The following is a 26,480-nucleotide window of genomic DNA, read 5'->3' as shown; positions in this document are numbered from 1 at the left end:
CAGAGAAGGCTAAAAACCTTGTAAACCTATAGCCCATGACTCCATAACATTGAGCTGTAGCAGATAAAGTGGTGCTTCTAGCCTTAGTAGATTTTTAGGTGTATAGTTTATTTTTATGCCACTTTTTTAAAAGCAACTGAAGTGAACCATATATAAGCTTTATGATAAATATGAAGGCTACTGGTTTTTAGCAATTTGATATTACATTAGTATCATTTTGTATAACATAAGAGCAGTGAGGGTCAACCATAAATGTTAGATTTTAGTGTTATCATCTCAGCTAAAAAAAGACAGCTGACCTGATTAAAAAGAGAAACATTTCAATGTTTAGTTATCAATGATAGATTGCAATAATCTTGTGTGGAAAACTTTGTGAGCTTTTAGATTCAGCACCTGTTCCTGAGCAATGAGTTCAGGTGGGCATTTCCTATAAACTTGGTCAGTGTAACACTGGCTTTGAGGAGTCTTGTCTTATTCCTCCTCACTGAACTGCTTTATCTTAGAGTGTTTCCTGGCACAAACAACGCCATTAAGGTTCTGCTGCAACATCTTGATGGGGTTTATGTCCAGACTTCAAATAGGTCATTTGAAAACATGGGATTTGTTATTCATTCTTCTGTATGTTCTAGATGTGTTCAGTGGCCCACTTTCTGTTCAGCTCTATGATGGATCTGATGTTTTTGAGACACCTGATTTACTGCATAATTCATAGTTAGGTCAGTGGTAGCAAGCCATATAGATGCTAAGCCAACAAAGCAGTCGATACTGCACTTGATGGCAGGAAAGGGTTTCTTTTAAGGTCCATGTTTGTCTTTTATGAAGCCAAAAATATTCTCCCCTTGACCAATTTGTTCAGAGAACATTGTTGCAAAAGGCAAAAAGTCTTGGGAGACATAAATCAGATGTTTAGCTAACTTGAGATAAGCAGCAGAGGTTTTCTTTAGAGTGCAGTTATTTCCTTCAGGGCCAAAATGGCCAACAGCAGTGGTTCTCAACCTGTGGGTCCCCAGATGTTTTGGCCTTCAACTCCCAGAAAACTGAACAGCTATGGTTGGGATTTCTGGGAGTTGTAGGCCAAAACTCCTGGGGACCCACAAGTTGAGGATCACTGCCCTACAGGAAAGAGATCTCATCTGGTCTTGAAAGCTAAAGAGAATCAGTCCTGGTGAGAACTTGGATGGGAGACAACTAATGAATACCAGGTGCTATAGGTTATATTTCAGAAAATGGAACTGGTGAAACCATCTCTTGAGTATCTCCTGCCTTAAAAACATGAAATATGAAATCCATGCAGTTGCCATCAATTGACAGGAAATTTGAAGACACAGAACGAAACATATTTCCTCCATCTTGATTCCCAATCAGTGAGACAACAGTGCACTTCAGATACCTGAATATTACTTAGGTTCTTTGTGGCTTCCAAGATGGCACACGGTTCTTGCAGGAAAATTTAGGATTTAGTGACTTTTCCTCTTTACCCTTTTGTTACTTATCTGAGAGTAACCTGGAAGTTTCTAAGGTTTTAGAAATGAAATCTTTCAAAACTTTTGTAAGCTTTGCCACACTGATAAACAGCAATGGCTGTTTTGGTCATGGTGGGAGGTGTTTTTGTACAACTGGCAAAGCCCTTTTACAGGATGGATCTCTCAAACTCACCCATGGAGTTCATAATTATCCAGCACCTAATAATTTCATTTAAAAGCTAATTAAGCAAGTGTTTCCATTATGGCACTCACACATTCACTGTTTGCCTAATTTGTACATTGTTTTTATTTCACAAGATAATCCCTACTGGATATTCATGTGCAAAGGGATCTTGTAACTCCTTGAGATATGGGAGTACATATACACTGTGGAATTAATGCAGTGTATTATCAGTTAAACTGTCATGGCTCAATTCTATGGAATCCTGGGAGTTGTATTTTGGTGAGGCCGTACCCTTTTTTGGTAGAGAAGGCTGAAGACCATGTAAAACTACAACTTATTCTTGTATTTATTTATACCCCGCATGTAACTCCCCAAAGGGGACTCAAAGCAACTTGATATAAAAGCATTAGTATACAATTTCAAATATACAAACATTAAAACAGAATTAAACAAACAGCACTAAAATTCAGTTAAAAACCATCAAAACATATTCAAAAACCACAGCAGCTCCCATGATTCCATAGCCTTGAGCCACAGCAGTTATGTGTGGTGACAAACAGCCTTAATTACAGTTTAGAATAGAGGCACCCTAAGTGACAGAATTAAGTTGGTTGCATAAACTTTCATAGACCTCATCTGCATTGACGATTTAATGCAGTAGCCAGTCAGTATTGAAGAAAGTGATTGCACTATGCAGTCATTACATTGGAAATCCTGGGACTAGTTTGAAGCCTGGATGGTGATTGCACAAGTCACAGAGCACTGATGCACATTGAGGGCTTTCTTTCACACACATTTGTGGGTGTTGTCTGGCTTCAAATTGCATTAAATGGTCAGTATAGATGCCCCATCCTCCATTGACTAAATGGAGATTGATAAGCTGAAATGTGTCCAGAGAAGGGCAACCAAAGTGGTCAACTAAAGCCTTATGAGGATTGGCTTGGGAAGCTAGAGATGTTTAGCATGGCAAAAAGGCTGAGAAGGAACATGACAACCATGTTTAAATATCTGACATGATGTCACTTTGAGGAGGGGGTAAGCTTGTTTACTGTTGCTCTAGAGCAGGGGTCCCCAAACTAAGGCCCGGGGGCCGGATGCAGCCCTCCAAGGTCATTTACCTGGCCCCCGCCCTCATTTATAATATAATATTTTATATCTATTTTAATATAATATATTGTATATACATATGATATCGATAATATTATCATTTTATACATTATAATACTAATAATACCATATAATATTAATTATATGTTATATATTACATATAATATTACAGTATAGCGATATAGTTCAATATAGTAATATATAATGCTAATATTGTGCTACGCTAATAATATAATATACTGTATGTACATACAGCTGCTCTGAGTTCCCTTCGGGGTGATTAGGGTGGGATATAAATGTAGTAAATAAATGTAGTAAATGAATAAATAAATAATTTTGGACTTAAGCTCGCCAAAAGTCTGAAATGACTTGAAGACACACAACAACAACAATCCTAATTAACCTGACTATCTCATTGGCCAGAAGCAGGCCCACACTTCCTATTGAAATCCTGATAGGTTTATGTTGGTTAAAATTATTTTCATTTTTAAATATTGTATTGTTCTTTCATTGTTATTGTTTTGCACTGCAAATAAGATATGTGCAGTGTGCATAAGAATTTGTTCGGGTTTTTTTCCCAAATGATAATTCGGCCCCTCAACAGTCTGAAGGATTGTGGACCCTCTGCTTTAAAAGTTTGAGGACCCCTGATCTAGACGATCTCATAAGGCCATAAGTAAGCAAAGAGACCTCCAAAGACCAGGTAGACTTAGGTCAACCCTAAGTCTAAAGTTTAGGACAGGGGCCAAGTCGGTGACCTTGGAGGGCCACATCCGGCCCCCGGGCCTTAGTTTGGGGACCCCTGCAGTAGAGTCTCACTTATCCAAAATAAGTGAACGTTGGATAAGCAAATATGTTGGATAATAAGGAGGGATTAAGGAAATGCCTATTAAACATCAAATTAGATTATGATTTTACAAATTAAGCACCAAAACATCATGTTTAACAACAAATCTGAGAAAAAGTAGTTCAATACGCAGTAATGCTATGTAGCAATTACTAGATCCAGGGAAGTCATGCTCCCCCTCTATTCTGCCTTGGTCAGACCACACCTGGAATACTGTGTCCAGTTTTGGGCACCGCAGTTGAAGAGAGATGTTGACAAGCTGGAAAGCATCCAGAGGAGGGCGATTAAAGGGTCTGGAGAACAAGCCCTATGAGGAGTGGCTTAAAGAGCTGGGCATGTTTAGCCTGCAGAAGAGAAGGCTGAGAGGAGACATGATAGCCATGTACAAATACGTGAAGGAAAGTCATAGGGAGGAGGGAGCAAGCTTGTTTTCTGCTGCCCTGCAGACTAGGACACGGAACAATGGCTTCAAACTACAGGAAAGGAGATTCCACCTGAACATTAGGAAGAACTTCCTCACTGTGAGAGCTGTTCGGCAGTGGAACTCTCTCCCCCGGGCTGTGGTGGAGGCTCCTTCTTTGGAGGCTTTTAAGCAGAGGCTGGGTGGCCATCTGTCGGGGGTGCTTTGAATGCGATTTCCTGCTTCTTGGCAGGGGGTTGAACTGGATGGCCCATGAGGTCTCTTCCAACTCTACTATTCTGATTCTATGATTCTATTTACCAATTTAGTAACAAACCATCACAATGTATTGAAAACATTGACTACTAAAAGGCAGACTGCATTGGATAATCCAGAACGTTGGATAAGCGAATGTTGGATAAGTGAGACTCTACTGTGTACTTGCAACGACAGTGGAAATGCACCCAGTTGAAACAGTTGGAAGACAGCAGACTTTGGAAAGTCCAACTAACCCTCTCCTCACGTGGACACCGCCTGGTTTCCCAGGGAGCCTTTGCGCCTTTCGAGAGCGCAATTCTCGGGGTCCGCGCGGATTGGCTCGCGACTGGCCTGAGGGCTGTCTCCATTGGTTCGGCAGCGGGGCATTTAAAGGACTTTGGAGGAGCAGAGGAGGCGGCGGCAGGGAAGGGCTGCTACTGTCCTGAAGAACAACGGCTTGGAGGGAGTCGGGGGCAGCTAGGTGTCGGCTTCAACCCTCTCTCCACGCCGTCGTTTAGAGGGCTTTTGTTCCGGGAAAAGGGGACGCGCAACAGCCTTCATCTGAGGCAAGAAGCACTGGGTTCTCTCCAGACCCCTCTCGCAAGGAGAACCACCACTGCGTCAATACACCGTAGGTATCTCTTTGTCTGTCCACTTCATCACACTCAAGTTAGGCTCGACTTTAAATCCACTTTCGGGAGGGGCCTTTAAATAGCCTCAGCCAGACAGTTCCTGGGCCTCGCCAAAGAACAAACCCCAGAATTCTGCAGGAGGCAGAAACAGGATTAAAAGTGGATTCATGCTCCAGTGCAGTGGTTCTCAGCCTATGGGTCCCCTGGTGTTTTGGTTTACAACTCCCAGAAATCCCAGCCAGTTTACCAGCTACAGTAGAGTCTCACTTATCCAACATAAACGGGCCTGCAGAACGTTGGATAAGCAAATATGTTGAATAATAAGGAGGGGTTAAGGAAAAGTCTACTACACATCAAATTAGGTTACGATTTTACAAATTAAGCACCAAAACATCATGTTATATAACAAATTTGACAGAAAAAGTAGTTCAATACACAGTAATGCTATGTAGTAATTACGGTATTTATGAATTTAGCACCAAAATATCACGATGTACTGAAAACATTGACTACAAAAATGTGTTGGATAATCCAGAATGTTGGATAAGTGAGACTCTACTGTATTAGGATTTCTGGGAGTTGAAGGCCAATGCATCTGGGGACCCACAGGTTGAGAACTAATCTAGTGTGATGAGGCCCTGTGTCTCTCCGTCTGTCTACAGTAGAGTCTCGCTTATCCAAGCTCCGTTTATCCAAGCTTTTGTATTATCCAACGCAGTTTGCCTTTTAGTAGTCAATTTTTCAATAAATTGCAAAATTTTGGTGCTAAATTCATAAATACAGTAATTATTACATAATGTTATCGTGTACTGAACTGCCTTTTCTATCCGTTTGTTGTAAAGCATGATGTTTTGGTGCTTAATTTGTAAAATCATGATATAATTTGATGTTTAATAGGCTTTTCCTTAATCCCTCTTTATTATCCAACTTTTTGGCTTATCCAATGTTCTGCCAGCCCGTTTATATTGGATAAGTGAGACTCTACTGTATCTGTGTATATACCCAGGTATAGGGGCTGCTGCCTGCCTGCTTTCTCCCTTCTCCACTCTGAGAAGGCTTGCCTCACAATGCCTCCATGGTAATGATGGGCAGGGTCTCTTTATGACTCTTTCTTTCCTTCCTCCATTTCCCTCATACACTCATTCCTTCTTTTTTCTTTCTTCCTTTCCTTCTTCCTCTTCTTTCTGTTGGGAAATCTGTTAGGCTTAAAAATAACCCTCAGTTGGGGCAATTCCACCATAAATATAGCAGAGTACCAGAAGTAAACTTCACAACCAGCAGAAATTTACCTGTGGTGTGCTAGGATAAACTTCCATTCCTCAGGATGGTTTAGAATTGCAGTCCGAACTTTAGGTTCAAAAATATTTATTGACGTAAAAGAAATACATTCTTAATGACGAAAAGGTCTTGGGGCTATCTAGCTTACTAAATCTCATCTTCTAAAGAAATAAAAGGTTCATGCTGCTACATTTTGCCTATATCGGTGGTTTTCAACCTATGGGTCCCCAGCTGTTTTGACCTACAACTCCCAGAAATCTCAGCCAGTTCAGCAGCTGTTAGGATTTCTGGAAGTTGAAGGCCAAAACATCTGAGGACCCACAGGTTGAGAACCACTGGCCTAGAGACAGGCAAAATGCGCATACTCATAGTTAGAAAGAAAAGCAGGAGACTGAAAAATGGCCACATGGCCAGCTCAGGGCAATAAAACTTTTAAAAGAAGTTCCCTTATGGGAGACGGATATGGTATCAATAAAAGAAAATATGATTAAATGGGCTAAAAAAATTAGGGGAAAAATGTATCTAGAAGAATGGGAAAAGGCCTGGAACTCCAAATTAAAAACTACCTATGCAATAGAATTGAAAGAGAATTGGATTAAAATGTTTTATCTCTGGTATTTGACCCCTCAAAAATTATCAAAGTATTATAAAAAAAACTTCAAACAAATGCTAGAAATGTGACGACCAAGTGGGAACGTTTTTCCACTGTTGGTGGACCTGCAAAAAGGCAAGGAATTATTGGGAGGAAATCCACCAAATAATACAAGAGATGTTGCGAATTAAAATAGAACTGGACCCAAAGTATTTTCTTCTGGGAATGCTCAATATTGAAAAAGATAAAAATAAAAATAAATACATTCTTTTTAACTATCTCAAGAATGATATATGCCAAGTACTGGAAAAAGAAAGAGATCCCTGAGCTAAGCTGCTGGTTAAACAAGGTGTTGGAAACAATGAATATGGACAAATTGACGTATTTATTAAAATAATAATGGCATACCAAAAAGGCAAACAAATTGGGATTTGATAAAAAATTATCTGAGAGAAAAGCAAATGAAGGTGTTAATCTAAATAGATGATTAGTGGACATAGATCAAATGTAAGAAGATGTTGACACTAAAAAGAAAAAAACGGGAAAGAAGGGAAAGGGGGGAAAAAAAGAGAAATCAAAAAGCTTTTTTCCTAAAGTATCTGTGTAAGAGAGGGAAGTCAATTCTTTTATTATTTGTTTTATTTGTATTTTTGGTATTTTTTCTTCTTTTTTGTTGGTTACTTTTGTTTAAGATTTCTGGTTGTTTTTCTCTCCCCCTTATTCCTTCTACTTTTCCACCTAATTCCCTCACCTTTTCCCCTAAAAACCCTTTTGTTCTCACACTTTCACTGTAAATTTTATTTAAAACTTCAATAAAACTTTTATTAAAAAAAAAAGAATAAGTTCCCTTGCAGGATTCGATTACTGCATCATCAAAGGGGAGTGGAAACAGTGGCTAGCAGGAGGAGGAAAGACAAAGCTCTTTTTGGGAAACAATTTTCAGAACAACATTCTGAAAACAGAGGAATTCCAGAAATGAATCAATCAGGGGCAGCTAACATATCAGAACAAAGAATTCCCCCAGGCAGGAACGAAGGCCATTAATGCTGATCCCGTGGATGCTGGTTACCCGAGATTCTACTATCTATTTCTTTTCTATATACAGTAATAATAAATATTAACACTTTGGCAGCAGATGGGATTGTGGTTGGCTGGGAGTGGGGCTCATTAAGCAATTATCGACTGCAAGGAAGGAGCTGTGCCATCCAAGAAAGGATAGAAGCAGCTAGGCAGGGATATCCCTGGGAAAAGGGGTCGGGCAGGAAATCATGGTTGGTGCTGGCACCAAGGAGTAGACAGCGAGGAAGTGTAGGGGTTAGGGAGGCAGTCAGCTGCGAGGGTACTAAGATCTGCTCCCAATATTTCACAGGTGCTATCGGAGTCGCAAGCAGCAAAGGACAACATGAAACTGGAGGGCATGCAAGGTGCAGAGGGGTCACCAGAACAGCAGAGGCAATCGCCAGGTAGAATGGGGACAAGAAGGAAACGGCACTTATCGCCCAGCGGCTCTGGCTCCACATCTTCATCAGAGTGTGATGAGTGTTGCTACCGGCGGATATGCAGAAGAAAGGGGAAAAGGAAGGCCAGGAGGTCCAACACAGAGGAAATGTCAGACTGCAAAGACAGGGGAAATTATTGGCTGGCTGGAGCACACATCCCTTCCTTACCCACATGGGCCATCAAGAGAAGGAAGAAAACAGCAAGGAGAAAGGGCTCTGGGAAGGAGGGGGAAGGCAGCACTCCTTATCACAATGACAACTTCCCGGGGCTTCTCCTGGATTGGAAAGTCAGGGAGAGGATTCTCAATGGGCGCTATGTGGATGTTTTTGCACTCAATCCTGATCTAGATGAAGGGAAAGAAATCGAGCGTTCCTTCCACAACTGGTTGGCTGGGTACACGGTTTTCATGGGGGTGGTGGCGATAGCGTATCCTGAACGTGGGTGGCACCTCATCAATCATTTAAGCAATGTGCTCAAGGCGATGAGGGTAGCGGGGGAAGCAGCTGCCATTGATTATGACACAGCTTTTAGGCAGAGAGCATCCAATAGCAGCCACGCTCGGTGGGACCTGCTCAACACGGACCTGTGGTTGGTTTGTGTTCTGCCCAAAATAAAAAGGAAGAGTGAGGGCAGAACGCTTCTTAAGAGGGTGAGAAAGAAGGATCCGAGAAAGCGGGTGTGCTGGAAGTTCAATGATGGGGAATGCCATAGAGAGTGTTGCAAGTTCGAGCATTACTGCGAAAACTGTCTCGGCCCCCACCCAAAGCTCCATTGCATGCAGCTCACTGGAGAACAGGAGCAGTTTGAAGAGGTCGAATAGGTAACATTGGAAGTTGTAAGAAAGGGGGAGCCCCTTCCTTTATGTTGGGAACTGTGGGAGCTAACCCATTCTCTCATTTTGGTATCTGGTACAAAGGCCCAGGGGTAGTGGTGTCCTGATGGGTAGCAGGGATGATTATTGTAACAACAGTGAGGTTTTGCTATTGTACACATGGTGGTGAGAATGTGAGATGTAATTCTTTAAGCTATTGATCACTATTCTGTATATTTGTCACAAATGTATATGGGTTGTGTGTTATAGAAACAGCAGGAAGCTATTGGTTTGGAATCAGGAAGGATCAGTGCTGGCTGTGTATTGGAATCGAAGGGATCTGGGGATGTGGCTTGCTTGGCCTGGGAATGGGACCTACCAGGGCCACTCTGTCTTGTATTCGTGACAATCTCTTGCCCCCTCATTTTAGTTTTCCAGCATAGGTTGGTTTTGGTTCATTTATCAACGGGTGTTGGTTGATATCTGAAGCAGGTACCCATGTGGGGGTGCCAACTCAAATGCAGCTGTAACCAATAAAAGTTGTGGTCTATTTTCTTCCAAGCTCATGTTGTGTGGTGTGTTTTATTGGGAAGAGGTGGAGTAGGTCACTGTTGGACATGCAGTTGAGCCATGTCAAACTTCATTTATTCTACAGTGTAATTCTATTCTTACTAGTATTCTCTGAGTGAGTTGGCTTTGCTCGAATTGTACAGTTCCCACATCCTTCACAACGTAGACATAAATCAGGCTTGATTTATTTATATTTATCCCAACTATGTGGGACACAAATATAAATATTTTTTTAAAAAGCAATTAAACAATTTGCACTGTTCAAACAATTAAGCATTAAAATATTAAAATGTAATAAGCACTTTATATAAATCTTAAAAGAGTTAAATTGCTGAGCTGCTGAACTTGCTGACCGAAAGGTCGGCAGTTTGAATCTGGGGAGCAGGGTGAGCTTCCGCTATTATCCCCAGCTTCTGCCAATCTAGCAGTTCAAAAGCATGTAAATGTGAGTAGATCAATAGGTACCGCTCTGGTGGGAAGGTAACGGAGCTTCATGCAGTCATGCCAGCCACATGAACTTGGGAGGCATCTACGGACAATGCCGGCTTAGAAATGGAGATGAGCACCACCCCAGAGTCGAGCACTAGACTTAATGTCAGGGGGAAACCTTTACCTATAAATCTTAAAATCCCAGTCACACGGCATTTAAAAGCCCATCCCTCATCTGTTTATCCTAGTTATTTCAAAAATGCAAGTTCAATTGTTGCTTTGTCATATAGCCTCCTCTAGAAAATGATTTGACATTTATTTCAGGCTTTGTGAAGTTCTTGTTATGAAGGAATGTTGCAGTAACTGTACAGCTGTTGGCCGGTCAAACTGATTCCTGTGTGAAAAATAATAAAAAAATAAGGGAAAAATGAGACTTGTTTTTCTAAAGTAGCTGGCTCAACAAAGATGGATTTAAGACTTATTTGTGTTTCTATCTTGTCCCAACAGAATAATTGATAGGTAAAGGAGTATCCAACTTATTGTATGCTGCGCCTCAACTAATGAAATAACAAATTGGACATTGAGATGTACTTAAAAGTAGGAAGAAGCATATAACATTCCATGAGCACATTATGCATTTGAAATACAGGGTGTCTGAAAAAGAACTCCCTAGTTTTAATGTATTTATACTTAAAATTAGGGAGTTCTTTTTCAAACACCCTGTATATTGCAAAATACATGGAAGGCCACAAAGTAACAAAAATCATTTAACTTATTTAGGATGGGGGCTTCAGAAAGGTCTGGCAATAACACCACTGGTTCTTGATATTTTCCGCTCCATTGCAAATTATGTGGTCTAAATCAAGGCTTCTTAAACTTTTTACACTCATGTCCTCTTTCTGCCCAATACATTTTTTCATGACCCCAGGTTTATAGGTGTCTAAAATAGATACAAAAATGAAACATTTACTGATAACAAAACAGCATTTGCAAGGCTAGCTAAATGGGCTAATTTTCCTTTTTATGGAGTACAGCTGAAGTATTTTCTGCAAGAGCACTGTTAACACAGCGCGTTGTTGCTAACAGATTTCTGTAAATGGATAATATTCCAGCCCCTTCTACACTGCCATATAATTCAGATTTTCAAAGCAGATAATCCAGATTATCTGATTTGAACTAGATTGTATGAGTCTACACTGCCATATAATAAAGTTCAAAGCAGATAATCTGGATTTTATATGGTAGTGTAGAAGGGGCCTAAAGCCCCTTAAATTTGCCTACTGGGGACAGAATTGGTTTGTGAATATGGAAGAGCAAATGTTGAGTTCTTCAATAATTCAAATGGGATGCTTTCTCAGTTCCTAGAGGTTCCAAGAGTTGAACAACATTCAATTTTTTGCATGCAAAGGATTTAGTCTATAAGAGTACCACAACCCCCCCCCCTTGCACCTTCTAGGAACTGACAGGTCCCTTCTACACAGCTGTATAAAATCCAGATTATCTGTTTGAACTGGATTATATGGCAGGGTAGAAACAGTTAATCCAGTTCAAAGCAGATAATGTGAATTATCTGCTTTGATAATCTGGATTATATGCCAGTGTAGAAGGGCCCTAAAGCCCTTTCTACACTGCCACATAGTCCAGAATATCAAAGCAGATAATCCACATCTGGTTTGAACTGGATTCTGTGAGTTTACACTGCCATATAATCCAGTTCAATGTGGATTTTATACAGCTGTATGGAATGGGCTTTTATCTCAAATCTTAAAGGGAGAAAAACATTCATTTTGCTCTCAGCACTGATGATAACTTACCTGGTTAAACACAGATGAACAAAATCTGTTGCCTCTTTTGAGCAGTGCCTAGGTAGTGAAGGCATAAGTCCTCTGTGAGCACCAATATAAAACATGGCAGCAATCTTGTCCATGGAAGCCAATGGTGGTTTTCCTGTAGCCATCTCAAAAACAGTGCAGCCAATGCTCCAAATATCTGATTTTCTCCCATAGCCAGATTCATTGATCACTTCTGGTGCCATCCAGTAAGGAGTGCCATGGACTGATTTAAGTGTTTCGCTGTGGGTATTAGTCAAGCTTACACATGCTAAGCGCTTGGCACATCCAAAGTCTATCAGCTTGATAACACCATTGGGCATAAGCATAATGTTGTTGCCTTTAATATCTCTGTGGATGACACCATTTTCATGCAAATAGGCAACCCCTTGTACAATCTGTTGGGCATATTTGCAAAAGACTATTTCGGGCAATGGCCCAAAACGATGAATGATACTGGAAATTGAACCCCCAGGAACAAATTCCATAAAGATGCTCACTATGCTATCTTCCAAGCTTGTCCCCAAATAACCTACAATGTTGATGTGTGTTAAATTTTTCAGTATCTCAACTTCTTCTTGAAGTTTCTGGTATTCTTTTTCATTCCCAGTTTGGTCATGGATATTCAGTGGTACCTGCTTCACAGCAATCAGGTGCCCTTGGCTGGTAAGTCCACAATAGACCTAAAATCAAAATGTTTAATAGAAGAAGAACTAGGAACAAAGCTCAAGCATTTAGCATTGGCAATCAAAGCAGTTCCCAAACATGGACCAGTGTAATCCAAACCAGTTTTTATACACAACCTTTGCTGGAGCAAATTGAGTAAGTAGTCAAATCTTCAGAAATATAGGATTGTTATGTAATCTAGAGCAAAAAAAAGTCATTTTTTTTTAAATTTCTCCCTCCGTATATACTGGAATGCCAATGTATAAACTCATACGCTTGAATTCCAACTACAATATTGTGACAGACCTGAACTGGAAGAGGGAAAGACCATGTTTGTATTAATAAGAGATACGGGGAAAACTTTACCATGCCAAAATAATCAAGCATGAATTATAGGCTCAGCTGGTATTGCAAAGGGCTTCTTCATTACCCATCTCCTAAATCCAGAAAATAGAAGGAAGGAGAAAAAAAAACAGTTGTAGTGAGTTTTCAGGCTGGATGGCCATGTTCCAGAAGCATTCTTTCCTGATGTTTCACCCCCATCTATGGCAGGCATCCTCAGAGGTTAAAACACATTTTAACATGAATGTTTCAGTGCTTAAATCAGGGAATATAAGGACATTCCTTTTTTTCCTTTGTAAGTTCTCTGTTAAGTGGAGAGTAGAAGGTGTAAACTTAATACGGCTTAATTACAACTTCTGATGCTTTTAAGGATTTGAATGCAATTAAGATTGATTCAAGTATCCTTTTGTCACGTCATCTTAAAAAACACAAGGATATATTGTGAATAGTTTGAATGAGAAGTATGTTGTATTAGTTATGTATTTATGCTTTCTGAGTTTATATTTATATGTTCTTCCTAGATGTTTATAATTATCAAAAAATTTAATCATAGTCTACATTTGGATCTTGGATCTATTTTTGTATGCCACCTTGAGAAGACTTTGTCTGGGACGACAATGTATGTTCAAAATGTGTTAATTTACTCTCCCCTCTCTCTTTCTGTTATTGAAAAATTAGATCCTCAAAAATATGAATTATATAAAATGTATGAATTATTGGGGGGCCCTGGTGGCATGGTGTGTTAAAGTGCTGAGCTGCTGAACTTGCTGAACCCAGGAGCGGAATGAGCGCCTGCTGTTAGCCCCAGCTCCTGCCAACCTAGCAGTTCGAAAACATGCAAATGTGAGTAGATCAATAGGTACCGCTCCGGCGGGAAGGTAACGGCGCTCCATGCAATCATGCCGGCCACATGACCTTGGATGTGTCTACGGACAACGCCGGCTCTTCAGCTTAGAAATGGAGATGAGCACCAACCCCCAGAGTCGGTGACGACTGGACTTAACGTCATGGTAAAACCTTTACCTTTACTATGAATTATTATCTGTGGATATACAGCCAGCACATTTTTTTCTCTCTTTACCTGCAAAGTAACCTTCCATTAATTTCATTGGAATGTTGCTTCATCACACCTTGGACTTCAAGGAACAATGCCCCAAACCACGATAATTGCCTAACAATGCTCCCACACACCTAACAATGGAGCAAACCAGAGGTCACAGAAGATGCCTCTTTTGTCCTCTTCCTGGGAACTTGCCTCACCTATAGCACCTATCTGAAACCCCCTCTGGGAATCCTCTGTTGGATGTAACTGCACCTTTTGTCTATTGGCCAGCACCTCCTTTGTCTAGCTGGCATAGGACCATCAGGACTCATTAACCACTCATCAAACTGCATTTCAGTCAGATGTACCTAGTTTCTGGGAATGATTCTCTCTCTCTCTCTCTCTCTCTCTCTCACACACACACACACACACACACACACACACACCACATGTGACTTACTGTGCCATATGCTCCTTTTCCAAGGATTTCTCCTTTCGTCCACAGGATGGGATCTTCATTAGTTAAACTGTTTTCTGAAAATGGCATCGTATTTTGAAATTGGTGTTCTCTACTGGGTTCCAGGAAATCTGGCCAGGTGTGCTGTACAATGTAGCAGAAAAAAGCACATAACATACTGAAAGAGGAGCAGTACAAAACTAGAACAGAGATGTTGCGACTTGCTCCAAGATTAATAAAGTTTATGTCACATGGAATGAAAACATAATATATAAAAATGTTGATCCACACAGCAGCCTGGTGATAGTCATTGCTACTATTTAAATTAAAATGAACTAATTGACAAGAAGTGTTAATAATGACAGGCTTAAAAACTATTGGGCCTATGAAGTACTACTGCCAAAATCATCACAATCATTAAAATCAGTGGTTCTCAACCTGTGGGTCCACAGGTGTTTTGCCCTACAACTCCCAGAAATCTCAGCCAATTTACCAGCTGTTAGGATTTCTGGGAGTTGAAGGTCAAAACATCTGGGGACCCACGGGTTGAGAACCACTGCTCTAAATGGAAACTTACATAGACAGAAATTATCTCTTCCTAAAAAGGTAAAGGTTTTCCCCTGACGTTAAGTCCAGTCATGTCCGACTCTGGGGGTTGGTGCTCATCTCCATTTCTAAGCCAAAGAGCCGGCGTTGTCTGTAGACACCTCCAAGGTCATGTGGCCAGCATGACTGCATGGAGCACCGTTACCTTCCCGACCTATTGATCTACACACATTTGCATGTTTTCGAACTGCTAGGTTGGCAGGAGCTGGAGCTAACAGCATGTGCTCATTCTGCTCCCGGGATTTGAACCTGGGATCTTTTGGTCCACAAGTTCAGCAGCTCAGCACTTTAACACACTGTGCCACCAGGGACAAATAAAAGGAGATAGCCATTGCCTTCATGCCCTGCTTTTCACAGAGATATCTGGCCATATGCAGGATTATCTGAACATTATTTTGATTCAGCAAGGCTATTTTTAATATCATATTACTACCTAGAAGAGGAAAACTAAGATGATAAGTGCATGAGCTGACTAAGACTGACTAAAGAAATTGTAAATAACAAGAAGTTGAGATCTAGATCTCCAGGTCCAAGTGCGACACACTGAGTATTAGAATATTCTCCACTATTACATTGTTAAATAAACCGTTAACACATAAGAACTTACTCTCCTTTTTCTTTCAATTGCTGCACCATCTTCTTTACTTTCTGCATCTCCATTGGATATTTGTACATTTGAATTCTTGGCACCTGCTCTAGTACAGTTGTTGTCTGAGCCACCAAGAGAGAGTAGTTCAGTGACTGAGAAACACAACAAGTCTTCTGTTAATTCACTTTTTTCATAGGACAGGATATTTGGATATGTCTCGGAAATGGAGTCTGCAGAATGCCAAGTCAGCCGAGGTGATACATTTACTAAGCTGATGTTCTCAGGTGGGAGGTTTTGTGCAGGTGACTTTGCTGCTTCTGGGAAAGACAATCCAGAGGAGCTTTCTTGATTATCTCCACAGCACAAGTCTTGCTTTGCTTTCAGTTCCTCAAAGCAGAATGAACTTGCTTGAGTTTCTACCTCCCTTATGTTTCTGCTCTCCCCTGAATCCATATATTCATTAGTATCTTTTACACAGCTTAAAAAGGGAGCATATTCTGCATGGACTTTAATCTCTGGCCAAAGGAATTCCTGAGCATTAGTAACACGTGTTTGATTAACAACCGCATCTGACGTGTTTTCCAGTGAGACTTCTTCAATAGTTGACAAGTTTGAATATGGAAGGACTTCATTTTGTTTAGCAGATCTTGGCAACTCAATGGAAATCAGAGCTTGCTGAGTAACATCTTCATAAATGTTCCCTTCAATTTCTATTTGCCCTCTTTCACAAGAGATTATTGCATTGTTATCCTCTGCAAGAGAGCTGCCTTCCAGTTCAGATGCCTCTTTGGGCACCAAATATTCCTTCTTCTGTTTGGTGCCAAAGGAGATCTTGTGTGACTTCGGGTATGTTTTCTTTGGGGAATTTCTTTTTCTATTGCTTGCCTTTCCACTGAAATTATTACATTTGGGTTTTATTGAATTGCGCCTCCTGGTCGGGGCAGAATGAACACTCCTGCAGAACAGGTTTTCATGTCTGTTGGGTTCACGGGTATATACTGGAGTCCCAAACATTTCATAAATGCCAGGACCTTTGTCATCTGTATTTATTTCCTTGAACATGTCACTGTATTTCAGATCCATTGAGTCTTTTGCTGAATGTACTTGTCTGATGGGAGAAGGAGCATTGCTTTCCCCTGAAGTTACAGAGTTATTGGAAATAGAAGGAAGTCTCTGCTTTAGGGATTTTTGACTGCTCTGGTTGAAGTGTTTCTTTTGCTCAGGGTGTTTTTTCTTAAACTTTGACAAAATTCCAGTGTCCTCAGAAGAAAATCCCACAGAATGGGAAATTGAATTCTTTATCTTTTTAGTTTGACATTGGATAGAACTCTTGCCCAAAACAATAAAGTCTTGAGACATCTTGACACCCACTTTAGCTTTTAAAGCAGTGTCTGTTTTACTGCAGTGCACTTTATTTCTGTCATTGTCTTTGTGAGCAAATATGTTGAAGCTTTGGCTTAGGTTGGACGGCAAGCTCTTTCTTGGTGAGGAGTGCATGGAAGCTTGGGTCGATTTGTTGCATCCATATGTAATATTAACAACGGGAACCACTTCAGTAATATTGTTTTCATTGGCTTGAGACGTTGGAACTTTCACATCTGCTGATGTACAACTCCTGCTTTCAGGTTGTTCAAGATCCATTAAAGCATTAGGAATAGCAGTCATTAACACAGGCTGTTCTATCACCTTGGTTTGTAAGCTTGAACCTCCATCATCAGTTCCATGCTCAATAGTCATGCCATTGTTTACACTTACATTATGAGCAGGTTTAATTTCTGATAATTCTGTTTTGCTTAGATGCATTTGAGGGCTACCCCTTTTTGCTAAATTATTTTGCCAGTTCTTGACCTTTAAAATCTCTGGATGTTTTGAAGGGCAATGCTTACATTCTTCATCTGATATTGGCACTATTTCATTTAGGCTGAAATAAGGATTGGAATTTTCACTTACATTCTCAGTGGTCACCAAAATATCATGTATTTTGCTGCTGGATACTTCCTTTTTTATATCTGCCTCCAAACAGTTTTCAGTGTCTTGTCCTTCAGAGTATCCAGAGGAAATGGCGAAATTACCCCGAATGAAAACATGTGGATATCTAGTCAGAGCTTCAGGCACAGTGCTGGGAATTGGCTTCTCAGATTGGTCTCTTTGCCACTGGTTATCTGACTGGGGATCAATATGCTTTGCAGAACAAGAACCGGAGTTTGAAATACATGGAAACACATCACTGTCAGTCTTTTTCTTGGCATTCTCTTTTAGAAGAGGAAGATGCACCATTTTGTACAAGATTAAACGTCACTGGTGTCAGAGTCTAAGCTGCAGGTTAAAGAAAATATACCAAAAAATCAGTATTTATATTTTAGGTTGTTAATTTAAGCATGGATACTACTTGATAAGAGTTGTCGTGAAGCTCAGTTTTACTTCTGAGGCTTGCAACAGATCTATGAATTTAGAAATAAGAGACATATTTAAAACAGAAGCATTAGTTAACCATATTTAAGCAAAGATGGGGGACTGTTTTTAAGATGAAGGGGCATAACACCGACAGGTGAGTGTTTATTAATTTTACCTACTTGCAGATATGGCTTTACAAAACAAGAATACATAACTATGCAAAACATCCATAGCAGCACAACTCAAGATGGTAGGCATCTGCAAACAATATCAAGCTAAATACCATTTAGTACCTTTTATAGAGAGGCATCAACTACATAAGTTTTTTTGTTTGGCCAATCTTTTCTAATCACCTCAAAGGTGCCACCCTGGCCCCCACTTAGTTTGGGGGCGGGTGGGTTGCTCTTCTGTTATAGGGCCCATTGTCAAGTATACCATATTTGCTTACTGTTTAATCTTTGAAAGTCAATAAAATGTCATTGGGAAAAGTGAAATAAAAAATGCTATATTAGGTTGATGTTGATGAGCTAGGAGTATCCCATTAGAACACTGGGGTTGATTTATTATGAGCCACTGATCCCTGTGCTATGTTGCAAACTAAGTTTTAAAACTTCCTGCAAAATCCAAAGATTTTTGCCATGTAACATGAGAGTAGTGCTGCTTGGGAACAAGAGTTTTAATGAATCATAAAGTTTCAGAAATGAGTTCAGTTGTCATTGGATCCCACTTACTGTGCAAAACCATTTTGCATGGACTCTTGGGCATACTACATATCTGGATACACTTCCAATTTTACATTTTTTAATGTCAGGAGTGACTTGAGAAACTGAAAGTCGCTTGTGGTGTGAGAGAATTGGCTGTCTGCAAGGATGTTGCCCAGGGGATGCCCAGATGTTTGATGTTTTACCATCCTTGCGGGAGGCTTCTCTCATGTCCCCACATAGGGAGCTGAAGCTGACAGAGGGAGCTCACTCGTTCTCCTCGGATTTGAATCGCCAACCTGTCAGTCAGCAGTTCTACCAGCACAAGGGTTTAACCCATTGCGCTACTGGGGGCTCCTAAATTTTAGATGAAAAACAGAATTTATGTTGACATTTTGACTGATCTCCCACATCAGACCATTTTGCTGCCTGGTTTGTTTGGATAACAATCATTAGCTTTCATTAGTCAAATTTGGTCTTATAAACTAATATACTTCACAAGGTTGCTGTGGATAAAATATATGGTATGATCCACATACTCATTTCTTTCCTAAGAATTTGAAAAAATATTTGCATACTACATTTTTATAGTGGTTGACAAGACACTTAACTCATTTTGGCAGTTTCTCTCAACACAATCTATTCTGGCATCTCATAGTTAATGTTGATATTATATCAGAATGGAAAATTACCTGCATTTATTTACTAGTTTACAGATTCTAATTTTTCTAGAACAAAGTAAGCGTAAACGGTGTATTGTGATTTGATATTCTGTATTAGCCACCTGTCATTCACCAATATATAACACAGTTCCTGCTTTCTGCCATTATATTGTGCTTTGACAACAATACTCTGAAATTGAAGACTTAGGTGGTTTTACTTACATTGCAATAAATAATGGCTGTCTTGCAATGTTTTCAGACAGACTAGCATATGGCTAAAGAATGGGCTATTTAGTTTAGAATTTGGGCATATGGTGCTTTCAGTATCTGCCGTCTGCAAGGCTCCTATTACATTGACAGTATGACAAGGATGTGCTGAAACTTATTCTAGATATTCAGCTGATCTGTGTGTCCTTTTTACACATGTGTATTGAAAATGAATTGACCTACTGAGAAGATGTACAGTTAACTAAGTACATAGGTCCCTGAGCAATATTTCTTAAATGGAAAATTTGGTATCAGGGGCAAAAACAACACAGAAATAAAGATAGGCAAACCTTGCATAATGAAACATAAACAAAAGTCCTCTAAACAATGGTGGTAGTGAACTCCAGTTTCTCCCCACTTTCAAATAAGAAGATCTAATCGGCCAACACTTATATAAACATTTTGTGGCCCTCCTGCTATTTATTTATTTATTGTGTCAGAAGCAAACCGTGGGTACAGTTGTAATGTATTTAAAAACACAAAGTTTAAAACTTGGCATTATATTAAATGTGCTTTGACCAGTAGCTGGCCACTTGGGGTGCCTCTGGTGTTGCTGTAAGAAGGCCTTCCATTGTGCATGTGGCAGGGCTCAGACTGCATTGTAATACCTGGTCTGTAGTTTGCTCTTCTCCAGACTTGCATGTCGTGGACTCCACTTTGTGGCCTCATTTCTTAAGGTTGGCTCTGCATCTCATGGTGCCAGCCCTCCTGCTGGACTATGAGAACACCTTCCCACCGCTGGGCTGTGCAGTGCTTTACATTGTCCCCCTGTGATCGAGGTGACCCCCCCCCCCCCCAGGACTTTGTAAAAGATAGTTCAAAAATCAAGACTTTATGTTCTATATTCCATATATTTATAGTAGAAGGTGATTGAGACTTTTTACTGGAGTTTACTGTGGATTATCCCTGCACTCTGAGGCAAGAGATAACAACTTCATGAATTGTAAAATCATGCTGCTAAAACTCCACTTTTATGAATTTCCATATTGGGTTCCACAGATGTTATGAACTTCGTTCTTATCAAATATTTTCAATTGTTTATATCATTCATGATTCCCCCTTATGCAATGTAACTCACTTTTATGGATTCTCCCTTATTTCCATGAAATCTATCTATCTGCCTATATGTATTTGTACTCTTTGGGATCCCCAGAAAATATGTATTTTTCCCAGCAGGGTTTATATTCCAACTTTATTTTATTTTTCATTTTATTTCATATAATTGTCAAGTCATGAAATCAAACAGGAAATATTTTGAACTCAACCTGAACCCCAGAACCCATCCCAGTTCCTATGACCCAGGCTTCCCTTCCCAAAAACAAAAGGATAATCTGCCACCGCTTAACCCAATCAAATTCAGATTGCATGGACAATATAGGGCTTGAGTCGCCAAATTCGGAGTGTTGTCCTAAAGGTGATTCGCCCCAAGGCAAACATTGTCATATCTCACCCAAAGGAAAAACCAGGACACCTCAGGAAGGCGCCCTGCAGAGCCTGTCAATATGGCTCATTACCACCCATCCTTACTTCCACCTCTGACACCCCAAGGCATATCTAAAATCTGTATACGTGACAGGAACCCTTGATTGCTGTCATTAATCCCTTTAGAAATCGGTCTAGCAGGAATTAATATGATATTTCCTGCCCTGTCACTTCATTGTTTCAATAACTCCCGCCTTCTCCTTCCTGATTGGCTCGAGTGGGGACAAAAAGCAGCTCCCTATTGGGCCAACAGAGCAAGGCGGGAAACGAAAGCCCGCCTCGTTCAACCTTCTAGCCTATCCGCGATCAGATGGGCGGGGGAGCGGGGCGGGAAATTCAAAGGGCTGTCAGACTGAAATTTTGTATAAATATGGCTTTATTTTGATTATATGGTACCCTAGTAGACTGAATGATCACTACTAGAGTCCTTTTCAGCTGAATCGCTCAATAAAGACTCCTTGGCGGAATTTTCCTTCAACTTTGGCGGACTTTCTTCATTTCGGCTTCAGGTTGTATTGCGGCTCATATTTTCCTATTGGCTCCGCCAAGGTCCGTTCTCTCAGGACCGGATCGGGACTCTCCTTAAGGGCCCGATCCCCTAAAGCGCGGTCGACAACACCCCCCCCCCCCAGTTGCATTTATGAAGAGAAAAAACTGGGCAACCAATTAAGACAACTACCTTGACAAAATAAAAAAAACCTGTATTTTAAGTACAAGCAGAAAAGTAGATGGAAAAACTTTCCTTGCTTACATAAGTATTTAAAGTAGTATGGCTGTCTTAATTGTATCTACTCTAAGTCAGGGGTCCCCAAACTAAGGCCCGTGAGCTGGATGCGGCCCTCCAAGGTCCTTTACCTGGTCCCTGTCCTAAACTTTAGACTTAGGATTGACCTACGTCTGAAACGACTTGAAGGCACACAGCAGCAATCCTAATTTTGGACTATTTCATCATAGTCCAGCCCCCCAACAGTCTGAGGAACCATGAACCAACCCTCCACTTAAACAGTTTGCAGACCCCTGGTCTAAGTGATCCTCTATCCTTTGTTTACAAAATACTGCTGCTTCTCATATGTAAAAGGTAAAAGGTAAAGGTTTTCCCCGGACGCTAAGTCCAGTTGTGACCAACTCTGGGGTTTGGTGCTCATCTCCATTTCTAAGCCGAAGAGCCGGCGGTGTCCATAGACTCCTCCAAGGTCATGTGGCCGGCATGACTGCATGGAGCACCGTTACCTTCCCGCTGGAGCAGTGCCTATTCATCTACTCTCATTTGCATGTTTTTGAACTTCTGGGTTGGCAGAAGCTGGGGCTAACAGTGGGGGCTCTCTCTGCTCCCCCAATTCAAACCTGTGGCTTTGACAAAGCATGGTTTATATCGGCATCTATAAATAAAAAGATGTGGCAAAATAAGACCAAAATTTATTTGTAATGGACATTTATATTCTCACTAGCTGTGCCTGGCCACGTGTTGCTGTGGCGAAGTATGGTGGTATGGGAAATAAAGTATTGGGGAATTGGTGGTAGTTAAGGTAAAAGGTAAAAGTTTCCCCCTGACATTAAGTCCAGTCATGACCAACTCTGGGGGTTGGTGCTCATCTCCATTTCTAAGCCGAAGAGCAGGCGTTGTCCGTAGACATCTCCAGGTCATGTGGCCGGCATGACTGCATGGAGCGCCGTTACCTTCCCGCCGGAGCGGTACCTATTGATCTACTCACATTTGCATGTTTTCAAACTTCTAGGTTGGCAGGTGCTGGGGCTAACAGTGGGCGCTCATTCCGCTCCTGGGATTTGAACCTTGGACCTTTTGGTCCGCAAGTTCAGCAGCTCAGCGTTTTAACACACTGTGCCACCAGAGGCACAGTATGTAGAGCTTTCCAATTACAAAGCCAATAATTTACAGTGCTATTTAATAATATTTCATACAAAGAGGGTTACAAATTACAACGGTCATCCCTTCACATTTGCTGGACATAGGTCCTCTATGAAAGAGAGAAAAAATCCAATTTTAAAAGCAGTATTTCAAACTTTGGGGGAACAGGATATGGTATCCTATTTAAAGAAAAGTGCTAAAGTGACAGCTCCTTTACCATCAAGCAATCCATCCATACTTGATACTACCTCCAGTCAGCACTGATAATTCTTATGCAATTTGTGCTGTGACAGTGTTGCAAACACACACAGAGAGACACAAAACCTTAAAAGCATACAATTAACGTACATAGCTATGTACAAGCAATATGGTATCTTCTTCAAATGTCAAAGAAGCCTGAAAAAGAAATGGAAGATTGAATCTTGCAGCACATTTAAGACTGATCTATTTTAACATGAACAGACAGGTATTTCAACTCATTTCCTCACTTGCATTCACAGCTTCAATATTGTACTCATCAGTATTTGAGGAAAAGATTAAATAAATCTTTTGGTCTTAAGGATGCTGCTCTTCCCCTTCTGTCTCTCCTTTGTCTTCACATGTGAGTTCTTGGAAGGGAAACAGACGAGATTCAAACTTACCTAGACTCTTATCCTTCCCGCATCATCTATTTAAGCAAGGAAGAAACCCCGTGTATGTTGTCCTGTGCTTGATGGCAAAGGCAGCTATTATTTCCTTTTAAGATTTCCCTGCCCCTTAACATATCCCCCTCTGGTGTTCAGAGTTGTATTGAGAGTGTTTTGTTTACAGGCTGTCACCAAGGGAACTGTCCTCTGGGCATTTTGTACAGCGAATTACCAATCATTCAGGCTCAGCTGACTGGGAACACAAATAAGGAACCAACTCAAACTACTTCATTGCACCAATCCAAATACTTTGAAGATTGGAGCCAAAGTAAATTATACATATAAAGCACACTTTGAGAACGTGATAGGCTTGTCTTGGGCCCCTTCCACACAATGAATAAAATCCCACATTATCTGCTTTGAACTGGAATATATGGCAGTGTGGACTCAGATAACCCAGTTCAAAGCAGATATTGTGGGATATTTTTTTTGCCTTGATATTCTGGGTTATATGTTCTTGTTTTTTTCAGGGGCCTTCCTCACAGCCCTATATCCTGCCCTATATCCTAGAATATCAAGGCAGAAAATCCCACAATATCTGCTTTGAACTGGGTTATCTGAGTCCACATTCAGGTAATGTGGGATTTTCTGCCTTGATATTCTGGGATATAGGACTGTGTGGAAGGGTCCTCAGTAACCCTGTGAAGTTGTTTGCAGGAGAGCGCAGCATTCGTCTCCTGAAGTAACAAACATCCGTAAAATTAAAATAGTCTTTCCTTTGTCCATGTGGATAAATTCCTTCCAGCAGCTCATGAAGCAAGAGCACACTTCAAACTCTCTCTCTGCTTCACTCTTTCAATTCATAGAATCATAGTTGGAAGATACCTCATGGCCCATCCAGTCCAACCCCCTTTCAAGAAGCAGCAAATCGCATTCAAAGCACCTCTGCCAGATGGCCATCCAGCCACTGCTTAAAAGCCTCCAAAGGAGCCTCCACCAAACTCCAGGGCAGAGAGTTCCACTGTCGAACAGCTCTCACAGTGAGGAAGTTCTTCCTAATGTTCAGGTGGAATTTCCTTTCCTGTAGTTTAAAGCCACTGTTCCTTGTCCTAGTCTCACTCTGCACTTGCTTAGCATAAGCCTGAACAAAATTGCAACAGTATCAAAAACTCCTGGGCTTAACAGCTCTCCAGATATAGCTTAACCCAAGGGTCCCCAAACTTTTTAAACAGGGGGCCGGTTCACGATCCTTCGGACCGTTGGAGGGCCGGACTATAGTTGGCCACTGAGCAATAATAATAATAATAATAATAATAATAATAATAATTCCAGCATATCTGTCTTGTTTGCTGTGTCATACAATAAAATAACAACAAGAACAACAACAACAATAAAAAAGAGGGTTGGAAGAGACCCTTTGGGTCATTGAGTCCAATCCCCTTCTGCCTTTGTACACCGAAAGCACAAGCAAAGCACCCCTGACAGATGGCCACCCAGCCTCAATTTTTATTAATAATAATAATAATAAGAAGAAGAAGAAGAAGAAGAAGAAGAAGAAGGGTTGGAAGAGACCCCTCGGGCCATTGAGTCCAATCCCCTTATGCCTTTGTGCATCAAAAGCACTAGTAAAGCACCCCTGACAGATGGCCACCCAGCCTCAATGTTACTAATAATAATAATGTGATTTTGTGATACGAAATCCAGCATATCTATCTTGTTTGCTGTGTCATAAAATATAATAATAATAATAATAATAATAATAATAATAATAAAGGTTGTAAAAGAAGAAGAGACCCCTTGGGTCATTTAGTCTAACCCCCTTCTGCCCTTGTGCCATGGGGGCCGAATAAATGGCTTCGATGGGCCGCATCCGGCCCCCGGGCCTTAGTTTGGGGACCCCTGGCTTAACCAATAAGCTTCATGCATCTTATTTTGCAGTTGACAAACACACATTAAGTGATTTCTTACATAACACTTCTTAGCTACGTAAAAGCAAGTTGAAATGTGTGAATAGACAAAAGAAGGAAAAAGGACTCAGATAACCCAGTTCGAAGCAAAGATTGTGGATGATCTTCCTTGATATTCTGGATTATATGGCTGTGTGGAAGGGCCCTTATGTAGTCAACAGGGGGATATGTTCAAAGTGTTGTCGAGAGCTTTCATGGCCGGAATAACTTGGTTTTTGTGCATTTTCCGGGCTGTATGGCCATGTTCCAGAAGCATTATCTCCTGACATTTCGCCCACATCTGTGGCAGGCATCCTCAGAGGTTGTGAGGTTATATTAGAAACTAAGCAAGGGAGGTTTATATATCTGTGGAAGGCCCAAGGTGGGAGAAAGGACTCTTGCAAGTTTCATTCCTGCCTGGGGAAATCCACAAGCATGTGGACAATTTCAACAGAAAGGAGGAAACCATGAAAATGAACAAAATCTGTCTACCAGTATTTAAAAACTCAAAAATCAGGACAGTAAATAAAGAACAACACTCAGAAAACAGAGGAATTACAGACATGAATCAATCAGGGGCAGCTAACACTTCAGAACAAAGGATTGCTCCCGGCAGGAATGAAGCTTGCAAGGCTTCAAGATGATTAATTACAACATTCACACTGGCCTCCAACAGACAAGAGTCCTTTCTCCCACCCTGAACCTTACACAGATATATAAACCTCCCTTGCTTAGTCTCCAACAGAGCTCACAACCTCTGAGGATGCCTGCCATAGATGTAGGCGAAACGTCAGGAGAGAATGCTTCTGAAACATGGTCATACAGCCCGGAAAATGTACAACAACCCAGGGGGATATGTTTTCAATGAAAGCCCTAAGCCCCGCCCATATTGCCCAACCGTCCAATGATGTGACAGTCCGGTTTCGCCGCGCT

At 40.8% G+C, this 26,480-nt stretch overlaps 1 protein-coding gene across 2 annotated transcripts; it reads right to left on the bottom strand.

Annotated features, from left to right (window-relative positions):
* Nucleotides 1–9,811: 9,811 nt before the first annotated feature.
* On the bottom strand, nt 9,812–23,980 carry map3k19 (mitogen-activated protein kinase kinase kinase 19). 2 transcript variants are annotated; one of them, XM_062966983.1, is made up of 5 exons: nt 23,617–23,980; nt 15,621–17,918; nt 14,411–14,551; nt 11,886–12,583; nt 9,812–10,465 (listed from the first exon to the last, which is right to left on the bottom strand). In XM_062966983.1, exons 2-5 carry the CDS (start codon nt 17,877–17,879, stop codon nt 10,387–10,389), a joined length of 3,177 nt encoding a protein of 1,058 aa, XP_062823053.1. In that variant the 5' UTR covers nt 17,880–17,918; nt 23,617–23,980; the 3' UTR covers nt 9,812–10,386. The 2 variants fall into 2 exon arrangements, with proteins under 2 accessions (XP_062823053.1, XP_062823054.1); XM_062966984.1 differs by lacking the exon at nt 14,411–14,551.
* Between the last annotated feature and the right edge of the window lie 2,500 nt (nt 23,981–26,480).

Source organism: Anolis carolinensis, chromosome 1, assembly GCF_035594765.1.
Source record: "Anolis carolinensis isolate JA03-04 chromosome 1, rAnoCar3.1.pri, whole genome shotgun sequence".
Lineage (NCBI taxonomy): Eukaryota > Metazoa > Chordata > Lepidosauria > Squamata > Dactyloidae > Anolis > Anolis carolinensis.
The sequence above is the reverse complement of the archived record's forward strand: the minus strand, read 5'-3'. Positions and strand labels throughout refer to the sequence as shown.